This window comes from Ictalurus furcatus, chromosome 2, assembly GCF_023375685.1.
Source record: "Ictalurus furcatus strain D&B chromosome 2, Billie_1.0, whole genome shotgun sequence".
Lineage (NCBI taxonomy): Eukaryota > Metazoa > Chordata > Actinopteri > Siluriformes > Ictaluridae > Ictalurus > Ictalurus furcatus.
In genome coordinates, this window is record NC_071256.1 from 24,586,437 (window position 1) to 24,607,546 (window position 21,110).

Here is a 21,110-nt window from a genome sequence, read left to right on the forward strand (position 1 = left end):
TCATTATAGCTATAGCACAGAATTTGGTTGATATAAATTGAGACAGCCTGATGCTTGTAATCCCACGTGAGTGATACCTGTCGAGTGCGATGAATGTTAAACATAGTGAAGTAATTCTGGAATGAGTACCGTGCAGTCTTTATTAATTAATTATTCATATAAATCAGTGTCAATATTATATTGCCATGCTTGCTAAAACAATTGGATGTGCCGTTCTTGGTTGCGGTGATATGAATTGAAGAGGTCATGCTCCTTTCCTCTTTTGTCTGAACTGATTGCTCTCTATTGTGTTTTTATGCACAAGCTCAATAACATGCTTGGTTGAACTACTGTAGGCCTATCATTCAGACCTTAAATAATGTACGATGGCCTCCGAAAGGCTGGGCACATTCTAAAGAGGGCACAACTAAGGAGAGTGGCACTGCAGGGTGCAAAACACAACGAAACTTAGACAGCAGGGGCAGTATGTCAGGATTAGTGCAATTTTGCAGCAAGCAAGTACATACAAATAAAACTGTCTTTCTTTCTTAACCCTGTTTCAGTTATTAGTTATGAATACAGTCCTGATTCTGTTTCTTCTTTTGTATCATTAATGAAAGACAGACAACATATTTTGACCCTTGGACCATCTTAAACTTTAAAATAAAAGTATGAATCTTTCATACTTGCCTCGCCCATAGTGTTCAAGTACTCTTGTCTATCTATGACGTCTTTCCAAATGTGGGCATCATTTCATGCTTAATCAGTTAAAGTTGTTCTATGTAATATTTTACACTAGCTATGGTCACGGTCTTTTTCAGTGTAACATCTGGCTTTTTATTTTATTTTTGGGCTTTTTTTTTCTGTCCCTGTTCTGCATGTCTTCTCGGGAAACAGTGGGGTGGGGTTGGATGAGATTAGGGTTGGTGGGATGAGTGGTATACTTTGCTTCTGCTTACTGAGACCACTGATTTCTTTCAAAAGTTCTAGCTATTCTTGTTATTTTTCTTTCATTGTATTTAAAGCAACATCTCGATCTAGTTCTGCATTTCTGCTTCATTCTCTGCAGTGGAGCTGAAAGTGAGATGTAATTCAGAATGATTTTTCTAATATAAACATGAGGTAAACTTGTGCTAGTGTGTGCACCCTTATCTGTCTTCCATCGAAGCGTTCACTTTCACAATCACAGTTTGTTTGTTCAACTTATCTATGATGTGATGCCCAGTTCATCCAGAAATGGTTATTCTATATGGTCTATATATTCTATATTAATCCTTATGGTCTCAAGTGTGTCCTTTGTACGTACACATATAATAACATAGTATAAAAGTCGACTGTATCTAACTTATGTTTGGACTATAGAATGCCCAGGTTGTCTTTATGTATGTATGCAATAAACTATCTCTTTCATTATACCCTGGCTCTTGGTCTCCTGATTTTTCAAGTCATCTTACTTCTGGTGAAACCAATCCACAAAGTTAAAACTGACCTGTTAGAATGAGAGATTTAAGGCAACACTGTGTAACTTTTGAGGATTTTCTGCCTCTTAGGAAGAAATATGCAAAAAAAAAAATATTCCAAGAAAAAACAAACAAACACGATTCCCTTCTTCTGTCTTCATTTCTTATCCCAATGTTCTTTATTTTTTTCTCTTAAAGGCAAGTGCTTGTGTTTAAAGCCAGTGGTCTAAACACTATTGAAAAACCCCAACACTGACACCTCTACTCAAGAAATATCGGCCAACCTTGGAGGTGTGAACTACACGTGATTTGGATAGTCTGAATGGGGAGCCCAAAAAACTCAATGTAAGCAGTTGCGTAACCCATTTCTGAATTCTGAAACTTTCCCAGTTATTGGTATAGCTTTTGGACTTAAGTCGCCAACTCTGAATATGTCAGTCACTATGTCCCAAAAGCTCAGCGTGTACAAATCTCTTTTCTGCTTGCTGTTATTCTTTGCATTCTGGCTCTTTAAAGTTCTAGATTTTCCCTAGCTTGACCATCCGTGATGCATAGGATTATGAGGGTTGGCATTCGGTGATGTCCTCCATATTCATTTCCTTGTATAATCCATGTGGTTTAGTGCAGGCTGCAGAACACAGTCTCTGATTGTAGTCAGAATTTTGTGGTGGCATGAATACCACAACCGATTGCTCTGAAACCACACAGGAATCATTGCTCCCCTAAAATTACATTTACAAAATGCTAAAATAAAATGTTTATCTGCTATAGTACTCACCACTCATGTTGCTATTTATTATTCTAGTAAGTAAAAAGTCACATTGTTTAGTGTATGTGTTTTTGACAGCACTGTCTATAACTGTAACATTAGAAAGCCAGCAAATGCATTGCCCACAGAACACCAGTGAATGAGTTTACACAGAAAGAAACATCACAACTCAATGCGTTTACATAGAAAGCAACATTGCTGCGTCTATTGGACAAATAAATGTCTTTCTGTAAGCACGGTTTTGAAACTATAATACACATAACAGTCAGCCTTTCAGACACACTGTATAACATTGCTTTTTTAGTCTAATATACCATACAGTACTGTGCAAAAGTCAGAGACCTCCATTTTGTTTTCAATTAAATGGCCATTCAGTATGGATTGTTAATTATTTGGTGGCAAACAATAAGGATAGGAAAAAGTATAGTACAGTACTATTCCACTTTCAGTCCATGCAGTATTTTATTTATGCTGGTCAATAATAAAGTTTAAATATTACAAATAAAATATTTACAGATTTAATGGTGTTTGTACTGTTGAAGACCTTTTTCCATCCATCCATCCATCCATCCTCTGTACCTCTATCATTTGCTTTCATTTGCAAGTTAACTATTAGAAATGTACATAATAGAAGCTGGCTAGTATTTTAAGAAGGTCAGAATTTGCAGCTTAGCTCCTTTTTCAAACGCACCAAGCACGGTTCCTGAACTGGTTTTATTCGACTCTGCTAATTCTCTTTCGTATGAGAAGAGGCTTGAATTAAAACAGGAGGGCAGATCAATTCCCAACATTTATTAGGTCCAAAAGGCAGGGAGCAAACCTTTTTAGCTCTCTTCTCAGACAGAACAAAAGAATGAATTTCACAGTGGTGCAAGCTGGTTAGTGCTAGTTAAGCTGATCATTTAATAAATTGGTCTTCCTGGTTTCTTGCTTGAATTATACAACAACCATGCTTCCCTTTGTGTAAGAAAGCACCAGCCATCACTGGTGAAGATATATGATGTGAGAGTATCAATACATATTTTAGGGTATAGCTTTAAGTCTTAAAGGTTACAGCTTTAATACAGGCTTACTTATTAAAAAAAGAGAGAGTGAGAGAGGGAGAAAGTTGTGTTGCAGCTTTAATTTCCTTGAACCATGATGTGAGGATATGATAAGATGTTAAATAACTGAACAATAACCAATTAATTAGACCCACCATAAGGTTCACTGTTTTATTACCAAGAGTCAGTGTGTTAAATGTCATTTGCATTCAGCCTGCTTCCTTGTTCAGTAATGTTGCATGCATTTCACAAATTACATACATACTATGGACATAACCGAATATGAATACATTGTTTTGGAATGAACAGGTATTGTGTTCTCTAAACAGATGTAAACACAGATATGAGTAGGAGCACAATGCTGCACAATGCATTTACATGCTTTTGTTCATCCTAAGTAACTACCTGCTCAGGGTTGTAGTGGATTAAATGAAGTCTTAAATTAGGATTTGGGGAAACAACGCCAGCAGAAATTGTTGCAAAATATTAGAAATATTAATATAAGAAAGGATGTATGAAAGGAAGAAACCTTTCATTTTAAGTCATGCTCACTTTTACACTCCGTATACCATTTCCATGCCTGATGTTTGCATTTTTGAACATCTGCATTGAGGAGTGAAAATATTCAGATCTTCATAACAGGATATTGTAGAAAACTCCTCTAGTGCTTTTATACAGATGACCTTCTAGGTCAATCATGATAAATATGGATATTCTGATACCATATTTGTCCCTTACCACTCACCCCACCTCACCCTGACACCTGCTAACTGTCATGATCAACTAGTTCTATGCTTTTGTCTCTTATGTTGCTGTGGAAGATCTTGACCAGAGACACAAAAGCAAGCATGTTGGTCTGGGAAGTGTAGCAGAATCTTCTGATTGGTTTGAAGTTTTTACAGTCCCTCAGCAACTCTTGGCCAGAAGATACTGGGCACGCCAGTGTCACAGCTGTGGCTGTTATGACACCTCCTGTTTTTCCATCCAGTAATAGGCTCTCTGCCCTTAAGGCTATAGAAGCCAAAAATGTGACAACTCGCAGAACTTGATGTGGTGACCCTTTATCATTAAATACTATTAACACAAGTCTAACGGATGTTATGTTTGGCAACAAAGCCTCTCCTATTACAAGCATGAGAGACATGAGTTAGTTGTTACTGGATGTGTTTTTACACTTTTAATTATAAGTTCTGTCTATCACAGATAGTCTCTTGAAGAGTTAACAGCAGTAATGTTCTGGATACCCCAGGAGTTTGGATTTAAATAATTAAAAGATGTCAGTCTCATTTCATTAGCAGTTTTGCTCTCACACTCTAGAAAGCAACGCCGCAAAATACACACTGAATACTCCCATATCACAGTGTCTTGCACAATGCCTCATTGTGGCAGGAAATTAATGGAATGTGTTAAAGTCCCATCCCCAGCATGGTGGGGGACAGGGAGTGCTATAGAGCAGGCGGAGGGTGTAGAAGGGGAACATTTTCTAAATGTATTCTCCCATTAGGAATGTTGATTTGTTGCTCTGTTGTACAAAAGTTGAAGCCAAAATTGTTTAGACACATTGTAATTCCAAACACCCCCACCTTCCCTGGCTGTGTGGAGATTATTTTGTTTCCAAAATCTCCAGTTTCTCAGCAGTTGTAGTTATTCCATTATTGCTGAGTAAGAGGGAAAGAAGGCTTGGGTCAGATCTCTGTCTCCATCCTAATGCCTTTAACCTCAGACTGAAAATAGATTCTCTGTCAAAGCTCTCCCCCCACACACCCCCACCCCCACCCCCATCAAAACATGGGAATGGATTATATGTATGTAACGAAAACGATTGTGCCAAGCACCTCAATACTTTATGAAACCTCTTAAAATGTGTTCTGTTCACATCACTGACATTGTTTATCCTAAGCTAGCATCCATAGGGCTATGTGACAACTATATAAACCTAATACATAATTACAGATTTATATTTATTTACTCTGGCCACGATGTACTGTGAGATTAATTTGAATATTTGTACGATGAAATCTATGGCAGTATCATGACACTATTTACAGTGTTTGAGTTATGTATGTCTTCTCTCACTTTTAAGTACAGTTTAGTTGTTGCTACTACTAAGATTTTTATGAACACAACTGACATGAGACTGTAATGACAGCGTTACGTATATTTTCTTTGACCGTATATTAAAGTGAGCTTGGTTTCGCAAGTCACGTAATCACTATCATATGAGTGAGCTACAAATTAAGTTGTCAAGACATTGTAATGTCAATTTGACTTTGGTGTTGTGTTAGCTTGACTGAAAAATTGTTTAAGACTTAAGTCTTTATGCCAGGTGAATAAACTTGAGGGGTTGGGGTTTCGAATCCCGCCTCCACCCTGAATGCGTGGCGTTTGCATGTTCTCCCTGTGCTTCTGCGATTTCCTCCCCCAGTCCAAAGACATGCGTTATAGGCTGACTGGCGTTTCCAAATTGTCCGTACTCTATGTATGTGTAAAATGGACAGATGGATGGAAAATTTTATGTAGGTGTATGTCATGTAATGCTTATACAGGTCTCATGTCTTCATTTGAACACTAAGTAAAGTGTTACACTATCTCTTGCTGTTACATCAGAGTTAAGATTGTTGGTCTATGCACTGGTAATTTCACTTGCTCTGCATTAATTCAATTGCATGCCAGTCAGTTGTTAATGGTCGGTTTGAACTGAAGCAGTACTTCCTTCCAGACATACACAATGATAACACAATACAAACATATTACATACACAGTAAAGGTACAAAATGGCCCTTTTGTTGTGTGGTTGATCGTAGTGAAAAGGTTACCACCTTTGTTATCATAATTTTCTTGTCATAATTAATCAGCAGACGTCATACCTTACATACCAGCACTAGCACAGAAAACTGAGCCTGAGATATCTGACAGGAAACTGAGCTCATTTATTTATTTTCAGTAACTGCTTTATCTTGGTCAGGGTCATGGTATGGTCTGAAGCCTCAAGGCGGTAATACATCCTGGATAGGAGACCAGTCCACCGCAGTGCACCATGTGCACATTCACACCTAGAGGAATTTTGGAGTGGCCAGTCCACCTATGTGTTTGGGAACTTGGGGGAAACTAACACAAACACATTGAGAACATACACAGAAACTTCACATAGACATTAACTCGAGCTCTGGATCAAACTGGGCACCCTGGAGTTGTGAGGCAGCAGCGCTACCCACTGCACCACTGTTCAAAACTGACTTTATTAATCTAATTTGAACATTTTACAGCCATGCCTGCACTAATAATGGAGAATAAGTTTTCTCATTCATTATTTCTTCACTGGAGATGTGTAAAACAGATCAATGCTAGTCTTTCAGTGAGGAATTTGATTGAGAAATACGCTGTAAATGAGGACACCAGGGAAAGTGCTTTTGGGAGATGTTAAGGAACAAGCAGACGGATGGTGGGGTAACGTTAACAACCACACTGGTGGAACCACTCCTGGCAGCTCAGAGCCATAATGGCTACCATCTGTGGATTTTCTCTTGTTTAGCTAACTGCGGCCCCACAGGCTTTCCTGCCTGTGGATCTAAGATGGAGTCATTTTTTATTATAAAAAAAAAAGTTGCTCATATTATTGGATTTAATATGCCCTGAATGATGAACCTGTTTCCATCTGTCTGGCTTTCCTGGGAAGGATTCTCCCATTGACATTGATGCATGTTGGGGTTTTTCAGAACCAGGAAACTCTGGGATTTGATTTATTGGCTATTCTCAGTGGTCTGGGACACCTCAGTGCTTGTATTTTATCCAAACCTGTTCTTCTGTTGAATAAAAAAAGAAGCATTTTTGCTTGTTATCAGTCCTGTGCTGTATCTTTTGTCCGCTTTGCTCTAGCTTGCTTTATTGAAAGAAAATGTAACTTGGTAAAAAGCCTATTTATTAACGGAAACTTTTATAAACATTGACAGTGTGTGAGAGATTGTTCTTAGTTTATTGCACACAGGGAAAGTTCCATATCTCAAAGTATAATCATTTACAGTATAATCCTAATCTTAATAACTTAAATGTGTGCACTATTTATGTAATGCAAGGTTTTTTTTCTGCAACTGACAGCTTTTTAGGTCATGACTTGCAAAATGCTGATTCAGCTTTTGATTTTAATATCACATCGACAAGATTATACCTTTAAAACATCAGATCCATGCCAGTTATTGGGTTCTTTCACATGTGCAGTATTTAGTTCATTTAAATCAAACCCAGGTGTGTTTGCTTGGTGCAGTTCAATTAGCCTTGTGAGATCACAACAATCACATTCTTTTTTTCTGTTTCTACACACATTGGCAAAGTTTTATTTACCCCTTTTCATTCAGTGAATTAAGAGTTTTACGAGTGCTTTTACAGCCATACACACCGGAGCCTGCACATTTTCCAATCAGCCGATCATGTGGCAGCAATGCAAAGCATAAAACCCTGCAGATACAGGCCAAGAGTTTCAGTTCACATCAAACATCAGAATGGGCAAAAGTCTGAGGCTACAGTAGGCATAGTTTCCCCAGAAACTGGACAGTTGAAGATCGGAAAAAGACCATGTGATGTTTTTCCTTCAACAACCTTCAGTTGTCTAGTTTCAGTGATCCTGTGCACCACTGTAGCCTCAGATTCCTGTTCTTGGCTGACAGGAGTGGAACCCAATGTGGTCATCTGCTGTTGTAGCCTATCTGCCTCAAGGTTCAAAATATATTGTGCATTTTGAGCGGGGGATAATACCCAAACACAACCACCTCCCTCCGTCTATTTAAAAATATTAATTAAATAGTCAGAAGTTGTAGCAATAAGGTAGGTTTGATAAATAAACTGACAACTGAGCGTGTATAACACTTTACCCAGACTGACTGAAAGGCTGTAGGAATTCTAATTAGAGAGAGACAAAGAGATTTTATTCCATGTTAATAAAGTCCAAATACAGGTATGAGCTATAAATGCTAATTCTATCCCTCACGCTGACCTTAAACATTCACAGCTGGTAATGTAGATTGGCTTGTGCAAATTTGAAATTTTATTTAATTTTATTATATTCAGTTCAATTCAATTTTATTTGTATAGCGCTTTTTACAATGGACATTTTCTCAAAGCAGCTTTACAGAAATATATAAACACAGGATACAGATTCTATTATTTTGAGGTTTTGTAGCTAATGTTTCATAACTTGTTTAGACTTGTTTAGGTAACAATAGACTGTTATGTTTGTGCTTTAAAAAGTACCCCATCACACACCCTATCCCACACCACACCCAGATTTGCAGAAAATTGTTACACCTGGAAATGTTTTTGTCACGTTATTATCTTTGCAAAGAATAATGTAGAGCCAGCTGGTCATTACTGCAAAATAAACTCTGACATCAGGACCACAATACGAAGTGGAGGACATTTATCACCTTATCAGGAGGGTTTAAGCTGTGCAGCACTGTGTTTGGTCATGCGTCATCTACATATGAGTCAGACTCCATGCGGCGAGAGCTTTTCGAAAAGCTCAGTGAAATGTCTCACATGTTCAGTGATCACAACGACAAAAGTACAGTCAGTCCTAGCACACAGAGACAGCCCTAAAGATGCTTGTGTCTCACAATATGTGAAATTTCAAGCTTACGGGCCAAGAAGTTGTAACACTTCTTGTTTCTTACACCTGTTCTTATGGTTAATGCTATGTAGGTAGGTTGTGCCCGTCTAGTGTGGCTTTCTGTGATTAATTAGATGTTCTCGGGGTGAGTGTGTCTTTAACACTGGTCCTAAATTAAATTATCACACTGACTCTGTGGCTTCAGCATTTATGGCACGATTTATCATTCGCGATCTAAACGACTTTACAATGTTTATATGTGTGTGTATGTGTACTATATGTGTGCATATATGCTATAAATAAATATATTGTGTGCAAGAGACTGGGATACAAAGGGAGCTCTTGATATTTTCTCTGTTTGCACTCAGCTTCACAGCTTAGCATTTCAGATGGCAGGAAGAGTGGAGAAAAAAAACAAAAGGGTGTGTAGGAAGTGGCAGAGACAAAAATACCTACAGATTGTTGGTAGAGAGCAACTAATAATTTCTGAAAGTCCAACAAGCTCTACAGTAATGTGCCTTATAATCATGGATGGCTGGTATAAATGAGCTAGCAGGCCTAAGCCCAACCCCCCATTTACCTACTAGAATCTACTCTTCAAATCTTTGTCTAATTGGATCCATTTTGTGTCCCGTGTCTCAGGAGGCTCCGGTGATGCCGTCCGTTCCAGCAGACGTGTCCGAGCTTGTCCCCAGGCTGTGTCACCTGGTTCGGGCAGAAACAGGATACGGCTTCAACCTGCACAGTGAGAAGTCCAGACCGGGTCAGTACATCCGCTCTCTGGATCCTGGCTCTCCAGCTGACCGTGCAGGCCTCCGACCACAGGACAGACTGATCGAGGTGAGAAAGAAGAAAATGACTGATGAATAATGTTTGTTTATTAACAATAACTCAAGATTTCTTTTTCGAAATACAGACAAATAATACAATTCAGGGGACAATAAATGCTAATTGTCTTTAAATACCATGCAGTTCCGCAACTGCAGTACAAGTGTTAAAGCAGGAGCTATTATATTTATTTAGACAGACTTGTTTGTTCACACTTAGCCTTCAGTAGTTTATCAAATCAATTTAGCAATGGAATTTCCACTGTGTCATTTTTTTTAAGTAGGCTACCCTGTAGGCTACCCTGTTTTACAAGTCTTGCAACATATTTTAAGCAACGAAAGCACACCAGGAAACACTGCTTCTTTTTACTGTTGTTAACTTTGTAAAGTAATGCAGAATCAACCAGACAGCAGCTCTGACAACAGTGCTGACTATCATTTAAATCACAGTTTTATTATAATGCACTCAATCTAACACATTATTATAATAAAAAAGCAAGCGCTTTAGTTAATGTTCACATCAAAATCAGAATGGTGGAGATGCTTTTCTGCTTAGCACGGCTGTAAAGAGTGCTCATCTGAGTCACTTTAGACTTCCTGTTAGCTCAGACCAGTCTGATCATTCTCCTCTGAGCTCTCTCATCAACAAGGTGTTTCAGGCTGCAGGCCCTCTGCCCTCAAGATTGCCCCCCCCCACCCCCCTTTGGATGCGGGTATGAGCGAGCTGTCAGGTGTAAGGCTTAAATAAACACCGCATTCCTTAACAACGTCCTGGCTACTATTTTGTTTCAATTTTGTAGAATATTACCAACTAAGGCTACGTCTACATTAATCCGGACAGTTCTAAAAACTGCATTTTCGTTTTAAAACACTCTCAGTCTACACTGCCGTTTTTCAAACGCTTTCCAAAAAATCATCCCTCCCTTACTGTTACTTCAACTCTTTCATCCTTATACTGCACGTGCGTACAAATGTAAGAAGCTTTGGCCCACGTCATTTCCGTCAGGCGTTTATTTAAAAATGCAATCGTAAGGTTGTACAAAGTGACATTAATCTTCGACAAAGCTATAGATCTGGACAGCTAGCACAACAACTGCAGTACAACATCGTCCACCATCTTGTTTGTTTTGAGTTGAATGGGTCACATGACTAAAAACACATCAACGTTTTTCAACATCGCTGTTTTCTCAGTCCACACTGTAACGCGAAAATGGCTATTTCGAATTCATCCACTTGGGAGAACGTGTTTGAAAAAAGCCCCGTGTTCGCTGGACAAAAATGCCGTCTCAATGTGGACGGAAGACCAAAACGTACGGAAAAAAAGATGTGTTTTAAATGATCCGGATTAATGTAGATGTAGGATAAATCGGTTGTAAAATATCAAGGAAGGTGCAAACAAAAAGATTAACCCCATGAGCAGGAATAAAAACAAATCTGCGCTTCCAGATTTGGTCATGCCTACTTCAGGTTTAAATCCAAATACAGATACAGATAGAAATGTTTGAGGAACTCTGCAGCTGCAGAACGGGGCATCGCGCCACACAACTACAGTCTACAGTCATGCTTGCTTTTTACTGCGATTGTGTTTAGGATTGCTACTTCATTCTGTGTTCTAAATCTAAACTGATACCATGCTGTTCGGTATTAAAGTCCACCAGATAGGGAACAGTTGGGTATTTTTCAGATCTATGATGAGTGTGGATATCGCATATTAAAAGAGAATATATATATATATATATATATATATATATATATATATATATATATATGCACCAAACCCTTTCTGCATATCATCTTACATATGCCCTGCAGTTTTGAGATAAATCTTGAAATAAAAAAAGTATGCACCGCACCTACTCATTTATTGTTTCACACACACATATATGCATATAAATGCACCGCTTCTGTCAAAATTGCCTGAATATAAGGACACACATGCACACCTACTTAACCTTAATTGAATTCAGATCCTCAAAGTTTGGCACATTGCCAAGGTCTCTCAGAGACCTCTCAGTCAGAGGATGAGACAGCCTCCTGTTATTTTTTGCACTATGACCCTTGACCATTGACCCAGCTAGTCATCTATCAGCTATTTATCCTTAAACTCTATTAAGTATAACCTTAAATCGCCACCAAAAGGAATGTAACTGGGGTTAACTGTGGTCTGAATGCCGAATTTGCTCACTTAATTTCCTCCTCCTTTCAGAGGAGAAGCATTAGCATAGTTTATACAGCCAGAGATGCATGAGACATGTTGGGCTTGGAAAAGAGGATCAAGTGTTACTTCAGTGTGTCTGTGGTCTCCACAGATCTCAGTCCTCACTCGAAACCCTGTACTCATTTGTGGCTTCATCAGGGCTTTCACATGGAAACATGCTGTTTGCCATTAGTGAATATTTTGACCTTCAGCTTTCCTGGATTTCCATTGAGGTGTGCACTTGGTAGTGTGTTTTGTGCCTCAGAATGAGATGAGTTATCCTAGCCAGTTTTGACATTGTGATTTTCCATTGTTTGTTAGTTTAACAAGATGATATTCATGGGGGAAAAAAAGGAAAGTGTATGCTTGTTTTTATTGCATCCTTGACTTGGAAACACTTGGTATTATTGCTGGACTCTATTTAATGGCTATGTCAATTGGGAAATCACACTGTTTGAAAATTCTAAACAATTCCTGGCAACACTTTCTGTGAAGGCTGTGTGTATAATTGTCACGTAATTCACATAATGGGGGTTAGGACGGATGCAAATGCAAATAAGAGCATTATTAGAGTAGAGACAGGCAGACAAATCCAAAACGTGAGACAATAACGTGGTCAAAATAGGTCAGGCGATCGGCAAACGGGCATAAACACGGCTAAACAGGAATCGAGAAACGAGGACGAGAGCATGATCAAAACTATTAAAACACGATGTACAAAGGCTTGGTACACCGAAAACTCACGCAGTACTTCGAGACGAACAAAGAGACACAAGGGGTTTAAGTACTAAACATAATCAGGGGTGAAACACAAAACAGCTGAGACTAATGACACATACTGGAAACAACCAATGACGATACATGGGCGGAGACAGGACAGAAATCACAACAAAACACACTTGTCATAAATAAACAAAGTCAGTGTCACTGAAAACCCGGAAGCGCGTGCTTGCTCTTCGGAGCGCGCTCCGTGCTCCAGCGCTTAGTGCAAGGGGAAATCGTGACAGTAATGGCATTTGAATACATTCATAAAGTGTTGTATTTATAAGGCTCATTCTTAAAAGTACTTATGAAAATGCATTACACGTTATAGCAATGGTTGTAATGCATTGTGAATTAAAGTAAATAATGATAATAATAATGAGACCTTAACTAAGTTGTGTTTTTTTACACGTTATATTGCCAATACGCAAGGGTTTGCACATAGCATTATTTTGCAGACCCACGGACACCTCTATTGATATTTTTTTAACAAGTAACTAAATGTATATACGTTTCATTTAAGAGTGTAGATTATTGACAGACATATGGCATTATAACCTAATTATAATACATTATAATATAAAACATAACATACACTATATGGCCAAAAGTTTCTTTACACCTGACCATCTCATCACACCCATATATGGGCTTTAACCAAACTATTGCCACAAAGTTGGAAGCACACAATTGTGTAGAATGTCTTTGTATGCTGTAACATTACAGTTTCCCTTAACTGGAGCTTTGGGACCCAAACACGTTCCAGCAAGTCAATGCCCGTGAGCACAAAGAGAGGTCTATAAAGATATGGTTTACCAAGGTTGGAGTGGAAGAACTTGACTGGCCGGTACAGAGCCCTGACCTCATCCCCACTGAACACCATTTGGATGAACTGGAACGCTGACTGAGCCCCAGGCCTCCTCACCCTACATCACTGTCTGACCTCACTAATGCTCTTGTGGCTGAATGAGCACAAATCCTCACAGTCACATTCCAAAATCTAGTGGAAAGCCTTCCCAGAAGAGTGGAGGTTATTATAACAACAAAGGAGGACTAAATCTGGAATGGGACATTCAAAAATCACATATGAATGTAATGGTCAGGTGTCCACAAACTTTTGGCCTAATAGTCTCTATAATATACATTAGCTTAAGTTGCATTGTGCACTGCAATTAAAGTAAAGTTTTTATATGTTATTACAAACACTACTTATAATGCTATATTAAGAATTTATAACGCATAATAAAGGTTGCTGTAAAGTGTACTGTACTTTCAGAAGAAATTATAGCACTTATAAATGCATTATAACACCCCCCCCCACATATATATATATATATATATATATATATATATATATATATATATATATATATATATATGCACACATACAGTGGTGTAACATTTTCTAGCCTGATGAGCAACTCTTTTTCTGAGGTTTCTGAGACTCTCTTCTGTTCGTGCAATGATACACTTCCACAAACATGTGTTGTGGAGATCAGACTTTAATAGAGCCCTGCTCTTTAAATGAAACACAGTGCTCACTCACACCTGATTATCATCCCATTGATTGAAAACATCTGACTCTAATTTCTCTTTCAAAGTAACTGCTAATCCTAGAGGTTCACATACTTTTGCCACTCACAGATATGTAATATTGGATCGTTTTCCTCAATAAATAAATGACCAGGTGTAATATTTTTGTCTCATTTGTTTAATTGGGTTCTCTTTATATACTTTAGGACTCCTGATGGTGTTGATATATAAACTATCAATCCTTGTTTCTGTGGGTTTCCAACTCCCGCCCCTGTGTCTCTCTCTCTCTCTCTCTCTCTCTATCTATCTCTCTCTCTCTCTCTCTCTCTCTCTCCATTCTATTATTTTTGAATGAATGAATGAAAACTGGTCATTCCTCTTAGTTTTTTCCATGAGAATTTTTTTCTGCTGTTGGGCATTGCAACAGACCTGTACTAAAATAATGCGTGTGTGTGTGTGTGTCTGTTTGTATCTGTGTGAGTGCTATTTACATTCTACGCTCTTTGTCTACACCCTCTAGTCACTTTATTAGGAACACCATATTAATACTGGCTTGGACACTTTATTCTGAGAACAGCCTCAATTCCTCATTGTATCGAAGGTATTGTAAGCATAGCAGACACCACGGGTATAAAGGGTGGTTATTTGAGTTACTGTAGCCTTCCTGTCAGCTCAAACCAACCTTGCCATTCACCTCTGACCTCTCACATCCACAAGGCATTTCCTCCTGCAGGGCTGCCACTCACTGGATGCTTTTTTTTTTTTTTTCGTTTTGTTTTCACACCATTCAGTGTAAACTCTAGAGTAGGGGTCTCCAACACGTCACTCGCAAGCTACCAGTAGCTCATGGCCTGATTGTAGTTTGCTCGCCAAGACGTTCTGGAAACCTTTTCCCATTTCATCCAATCAGAGTGGTACCACTCAATCTACATACCACTTCCTATCCCACCCCCTCCAATGAAAATATAGTATTTATTTGCCACATCGGCCATCACGTCAAAGTTTCAATCAAGCACGTCATCACACTCATATTATATTATAGTATTAGCTAGAAAATTTTGTTTGCTTCAGGATGAGTAAAGACAGCGTTCCACCAAACAAAAGCCAGAAAACATACTATTTCCATGATGAACGGGAGAGTGAGTTTTTCTTCACAAATGTAAGCCAAAGATATGAGTGCCTAATTTGCGCCGCTAGAGATGCTGCCGGTAAAAGACGTGATGATGTGCCATTTCACTCAAGCTCATGCTAACTTTGCACAGGACTTTCCTGTGGGAAGCAGGCTACGAACTGAAAAGGTGAAGCAGCTGAAAGCAACACCACCAAAACAACAATCTTTATTCACCAAACTGATAAAGAGAGGAAATGCTGCAACAGAGGCATCATTTAAAGTGTCACGCATCTTGACAAAACACAAGAAGCTGTTCACTGATGGCGCCATGGTGAAGGAAGCGATGACTGCGGTGGCTGAAACTTTGTTCAGGGACCACAAAAGCAAGACAAAAATGATGTCTGCTATCGCTAATGTCCAGGCCAGTGCCAACCCAGTGGCGAGGAGAGTTTCATTGCTTTCTTCAGATGCGAAGGGACAGTTAGAACAGGACATGGAAAGGTGTAAATGGTTTTCATTTCAATGTGATGAATCAGTGGACTTGAGTGATACTGCCCAGTTGGCTGTTTTTGTTTGGATGGCTTTTGATGATTTTTTCACCAGTGAGGAGTTTTTTACATTACTTCCTCTGAAAACCACGACCAGAAGAGTGGATCTACAACGTTTTGAAGAACTACTGCTTGGGAAAAAAAAACGTGCCCCTTGAAAAGCTGGTGTCTGTGACAACAGACAGAGGTCCAGCCATGATACGGCGCCACTCTGGATTTATTACACCTTGCAAGGCCGACCCAGACTTTCCTAAATTTCTGAACTATCATTGCGATCTGCACTAAGGTTATGGGCTTTGATCATGTCACGATTATCATGTAACTCGATTTGAGTTCAAAACAAAGTCCAAACAACACAGATGTTTCAGACTGTTTCTTGATGAAGTTTCTGCAGAATTGGCCGTCTCTTCCTTCACACAGAAGTCAGATGGTTGAGTAGGAGTAAGGTACTTCATTGCTTTATTTCCTTGCTGAGTGAAATAAGTAAGGCTTTTATGGAAGCAATGGGGGAGGACACTAACCTGTTGTCTGATGCCGGATGGCTGCTTGATCTTGTAGTCTTGGCTGATGTGACAGAGAAAACTGAATCATCTCAATCTTCAGTTACAAGGTAAAGACAACACCATATGTGATATGATAAGTGCTGTGAAGGCATTTAAAGCAAAACTGTCACTTTACCTTCATCAGTTGAAAAACAAAAGATTGCAACACTTCCCCTCAGTGGAAAAGATGTTAGAAAGCCATGAAATGCAACCAAAGTTTTGGATGTACTCATGTATTGTGACCTCCTGTCCAGGCTTGGGCGGGAATTTGAGGAAAGGTTCAGTGATTTTGAAAATCTTGAGCCATTCACTGCCAACCCTTTCATGGAGATAGACATTGATCACATTTCAAAGCAGATGGCTGAACTGTAGTGCTTCAGTGTCACTGCTGTAGCGATGGAGATGGAGGTTATTGATCTCCAAAATCATATCTAGCTGAAATCTCAGCAACCTTCACAACATTTCTGGAGTCTGGTAGACCCAGGAAACTACAAGAACACTCACCAAGCTGCCCTCAAAGCATCTGCTTTATTTGGATCTACATACCTTTGTGAAGCAGCGTTTTCTGATATAAATGTGATCAACTCTCAATTCAGAACAAGCCTGACAGATGACCATTTAAATGATTGCATAAGAGTGAACCCAAGTTCATACACAGCAGCATATACCTCTCTTGTAGATTCAATGCCGTGTTAACTATAAGATATTAACTGTAAAAAAGTGTGAATGCGCTTCATGTCATACTTGTGGCCCATCATGCACTTTTCTCATTTACCATGCGCTCTCATTCATGCGGCATACGTTTTACTTCCAAATGTAGGCCAACATTTGAAATGCTACTGTTGTTTATATTCCAGTTTAATTTAGTTTGGACTTGATGTTTTTTAATGTATACACGTAAACAACTGTATAGTTATGTGTAGACAACTATATATATATATATATATATATATATATATATATATATATATATATATATATATATTCTGTTTTCTTCTCTGACTCCTTCAGGTTTATTGCAGTTTGTTAATTTGAGAGTTATGATACATTATGTGAAAGCTGTAAGTATTGTATGTCATGAGTAGCTCTCAGCCCCTTCCATTTTTAAAAAATAAAATAAAAATCGCTCACAAATGAAAAAAGCTTGCAGACCCCTGCTCTAGAGACTGCTAAGCATGAAAATCCCAGGAGAGCAGCAGCTTCTGAAATCCAACAACCATGCCATGCTCACTGTTCATCACAGAGACCATATTTGTCCACCATTCCATCATGATGTTTGATGTGAACATTAATTGAAGCTACCCTGTCCAGGGTGTACCCCGCCTTGTGCCCGATGCTCCCTGGGATAGGCTCCAGGTTCCCTGTGACCCTGAAAAGTATAAGTGGTATAGAAGATGGATGGATGGATGGGTTAATTGAAGCTGTATCTGCATGAATGTGTGCATTGCGCTGCTGCCACAAGATTGGCTGATTGGGTAATTGCATGAAAGATGGCATGTGGATGTGGGTGTATGTGTTCCTAATAAAGCGTCTGGTGACACTTTATTTATAAAGTGTGACACTTTATTTATAAAGTGTCTGGTGACACATAATTGTTGATTGACTGCAACACCAACTGCCTTTACATTTACATTTACGGCATTTGGCAGACGCCCTTATCCAAAGCGACTTACATTTATCTCATTCATACAACTGAGCAATTGAGGGTTAAGGGCCTTGCCCAAAGGCCCAACAGCGGTAAGCAGTACTGGGGCTTGAACTCCTGACCTTCTATTCAGTAACCCTTTAACCACTGAGCCACCACTGCCCACACTAGACTAGACTAGATTAGACTAGTCTTCTATTGTAAGGGAATTATGAGTAAAAAGGGTTTAAAAAGGGGTGGGAGGATTGTTCGGATATGCAACAGTTCAACAGTGATCAAGCAGAAAGATTTTGAAGTACTTCGTTAACTCAGGGGTTTGTGTGGAAGTGTGCGTAGTCAAGGCTGGTCCACTGCGAGTGTGGGAGTGTGTGTGTAATTTGTTGTTGATCTGCTGGAAACTTAGAGTCTTGGAGCTCCTTTCTCTCCGCTAATCCCTCCCTCCTTCTGGCCTTCACCTCATTGAGTTTGAATTAAGAGTGCAGCCACATCTCTACTGAGAGAGCAAGAAAGAAAGAGAGAGAGAGGAAAAAAGAACAATGCTGGTAAAATGGGGTCTATAGTAAAGAAGTAGAGAATGAAGAAAAGAGAAACAAGTCAGACTTGCTCTTATGAATGAGGTGAGAAAAAGAGAGCTCTGTTCTGTTGTACGAACACAGGTCACGATCACCTGGATGTGATTAAATGTGTGCCTCTGTCCTCGTTCTCTCGTCACCTCGCTCTCTCAGTAGGCAGCCGTTATGAGTTCTACTCATCATGCTGATGTCATCCTGCCATCTGTTGTCTAAATGTGTACCTTTTGCACTATTCGCACAATGATGAGCAAAATTGTTCGCATGTAAACTTTTCCGCATATAACTTGCATTTGATTTGCGCTTCTGCATTTTTCTTCAGCCAATTCCTGTAATCCATAAAAAAAAGTTGCAGTCTCTCACTCAACAGCTGCACACTCTCTCCCTTTCTCTTTGAGAATGAACATCAGCAACAGAACCTGCTCATCAACACTCTATTGCACCTTTTCATATGCAGGTTTAAAGAGAGCTCTGCACCTATGTGTGTGCGCACACACACACACACACACACACACACACACAAATGCACATACCCCCACAGTAGAGTCACCTGAAACCTACACTACTGCCACAACAGTGGCCTCTTGAATCAATATTTGATGGCCTTGTGCTACCTGCCCTTCAGCTCCTTTCCAAACTTGATGAATATGTTTAATATATATATATATATATATATATATATATATATATATATATGTATAAGCCCACTCATATAATAACACATTGGGTTGTTTTCTAAAAGGGGGCTGCTTTTAGATGCTCTGGGGGTCAGATTAGATTTTCTGACCTAATTCTATTCCACTCTCTCTCTCTCTCTCTCTCTCTCTCTCTCCTTTTCCGTTTGGTGAACCTGATCCCACAGCCAAACTAGTTGCTAAGAGACTAACTGAAAGGGGGGAACTGAAAGAAAAAGGAAAAACTCATTTGGTAAAAGATGCCAAAGAAGGGAAAAAGATTTTAAACCTGATCAATTGGCAAAACATCTGCTTCGATACCTCACTGTCAGGAAAGATGTTTAAAATAATAATAATAATAATAATAATTTTCCTATCAGCCATGCTGTTTAAAATCAAAATATAACTACAGAAATACTAAAGTGGAAAATGACTGACCTATTTTCTTTGTCTTTCTCAACTCTGATCCTAGTGAGAAAAGATGAACAGTGTGCAGCGCCACCTGGTGGCCAAATCATGGTAGAAGGATGAATGCACTCTTCCAAAAAAGTTATGGTATTCTTTTGTAGAGGACTCTTTGAGTTCTTTGGCTTGTCTCTGTGAGGGAACTATTAATGATTCATGCATGATTAATGCATAGCTCTCTACAAAAGAGAGTGTAACATTCAAGTAAAATGTGAGAAGCTTAGAATCTTTAACTCTCCAAAGAACCCTAGAAGAACCCTTTTTCTCTGAGTGTATGATTCAAATAAATTACATAAATAATAATAATAATTTTGTAAGGGTCTTTTCTGTGCATGTTCTTTTCTGTGCCTTTGTGGGTTTTCTCTGGGCCCTCCGGTTTCCTCCCTCCTTCCAAATGGTAAATGGTCTGCACTTATATTGCACCTTTTAACCTTAGCGGTTCTACAAAGCGCTTTACACTGTTTCTCATGCACCCATTCACACACACGCTCACACACCATGCAAGGCACTAACCTGCCCCTGGGAACAACTTGGGGGTCAGTGTCTTGCCCAAGGACACTTCAGCTTGTGGAGGCATGTGGGCCAGGAATCAAACTGCCATCCCTGCGATTAGTGGACAACCCGCTCTACCACCTGACCCACAGCTGCCCGAAAAACATGCTTGTAGGTTGAATGAAGAAGCCACACCTGATAGTCTAGTGAAAGCCAAGATCAACTTATTAAATAGGTGTTATCAGGTGTGGCTACTGCTTGACTGGAAAGAAAACCTACACCCACACCAACCTTTTGTGGATAAGGTTGGAAACCACTTAATTTCCCCAAGGTGTGTGTATGTGTGTGTGTATGGTGCACTGAGATGGACTGGCGTCCCTGCCATGGTGTGTTCCTGCCTCATGCCCAGTGTTCCTGGGTTAGGCTCGGGATTTACCACAACCCTGACTAGTATAAAGCAGTTACAGTACTAAAGTTGAATCTTTAATTTTATCACACTTTTTCCTGAGTACAAAATAGGTGTGCATTGTGAGTGCTTTACAACGACTGAACAAAAACATTGATGCTAAATGATCTTATTATATTTTCCCCCTGATTTTAGTCATTTTCCGATTCCCTCCCACCTGCTAGCTCATCCCTATCACACAGACAATATGTTAACTTAGTTCAATATAGCCAGTTATGGTTAGCAAATTAGCGAAACATACCTCAACATGTGTTTTCAGTTGAATCGGTTTTCTATGGAGGCAAATGAGACATTGCATTTTACAAGACATTTCTTACTCCAACATACTGAAACATTTAGGTATGGACAAACGTGTTCTTTCTCAAGGTCGGCTCTGCAGTCCAGTGGACAAACCTTCATGATTTGTAATGAGTACTTTGAATGTCCATC

The 21,110-nt window shown here is 39.2% G+C and overlaps 1 protein-coding gene across 1 annotated transcript in view; it reads left to right on the plus strand.

The window, feature by feature from the left end:
* LOC128598972 (Na(+)/H(+) exchange regulatory cofactor NHE-RF2) overlaps positions 1–21,110 on the plus strand; it is a 61,571-nt gene that overhangs the window by 33,585 nt on the left and 6,876 nt on the right. Inside the window, exon 3 of the mRNA XM_053610236.1 lies at positions 9,493–9,690. Within this exon, the coding sequence (XP_053466211.1) occupies positions 9,493–9,690 (198 nt within the window). The remainder of the gene's footprint in view (positions 1–9,492; positions 9,691–21,110) is intronic.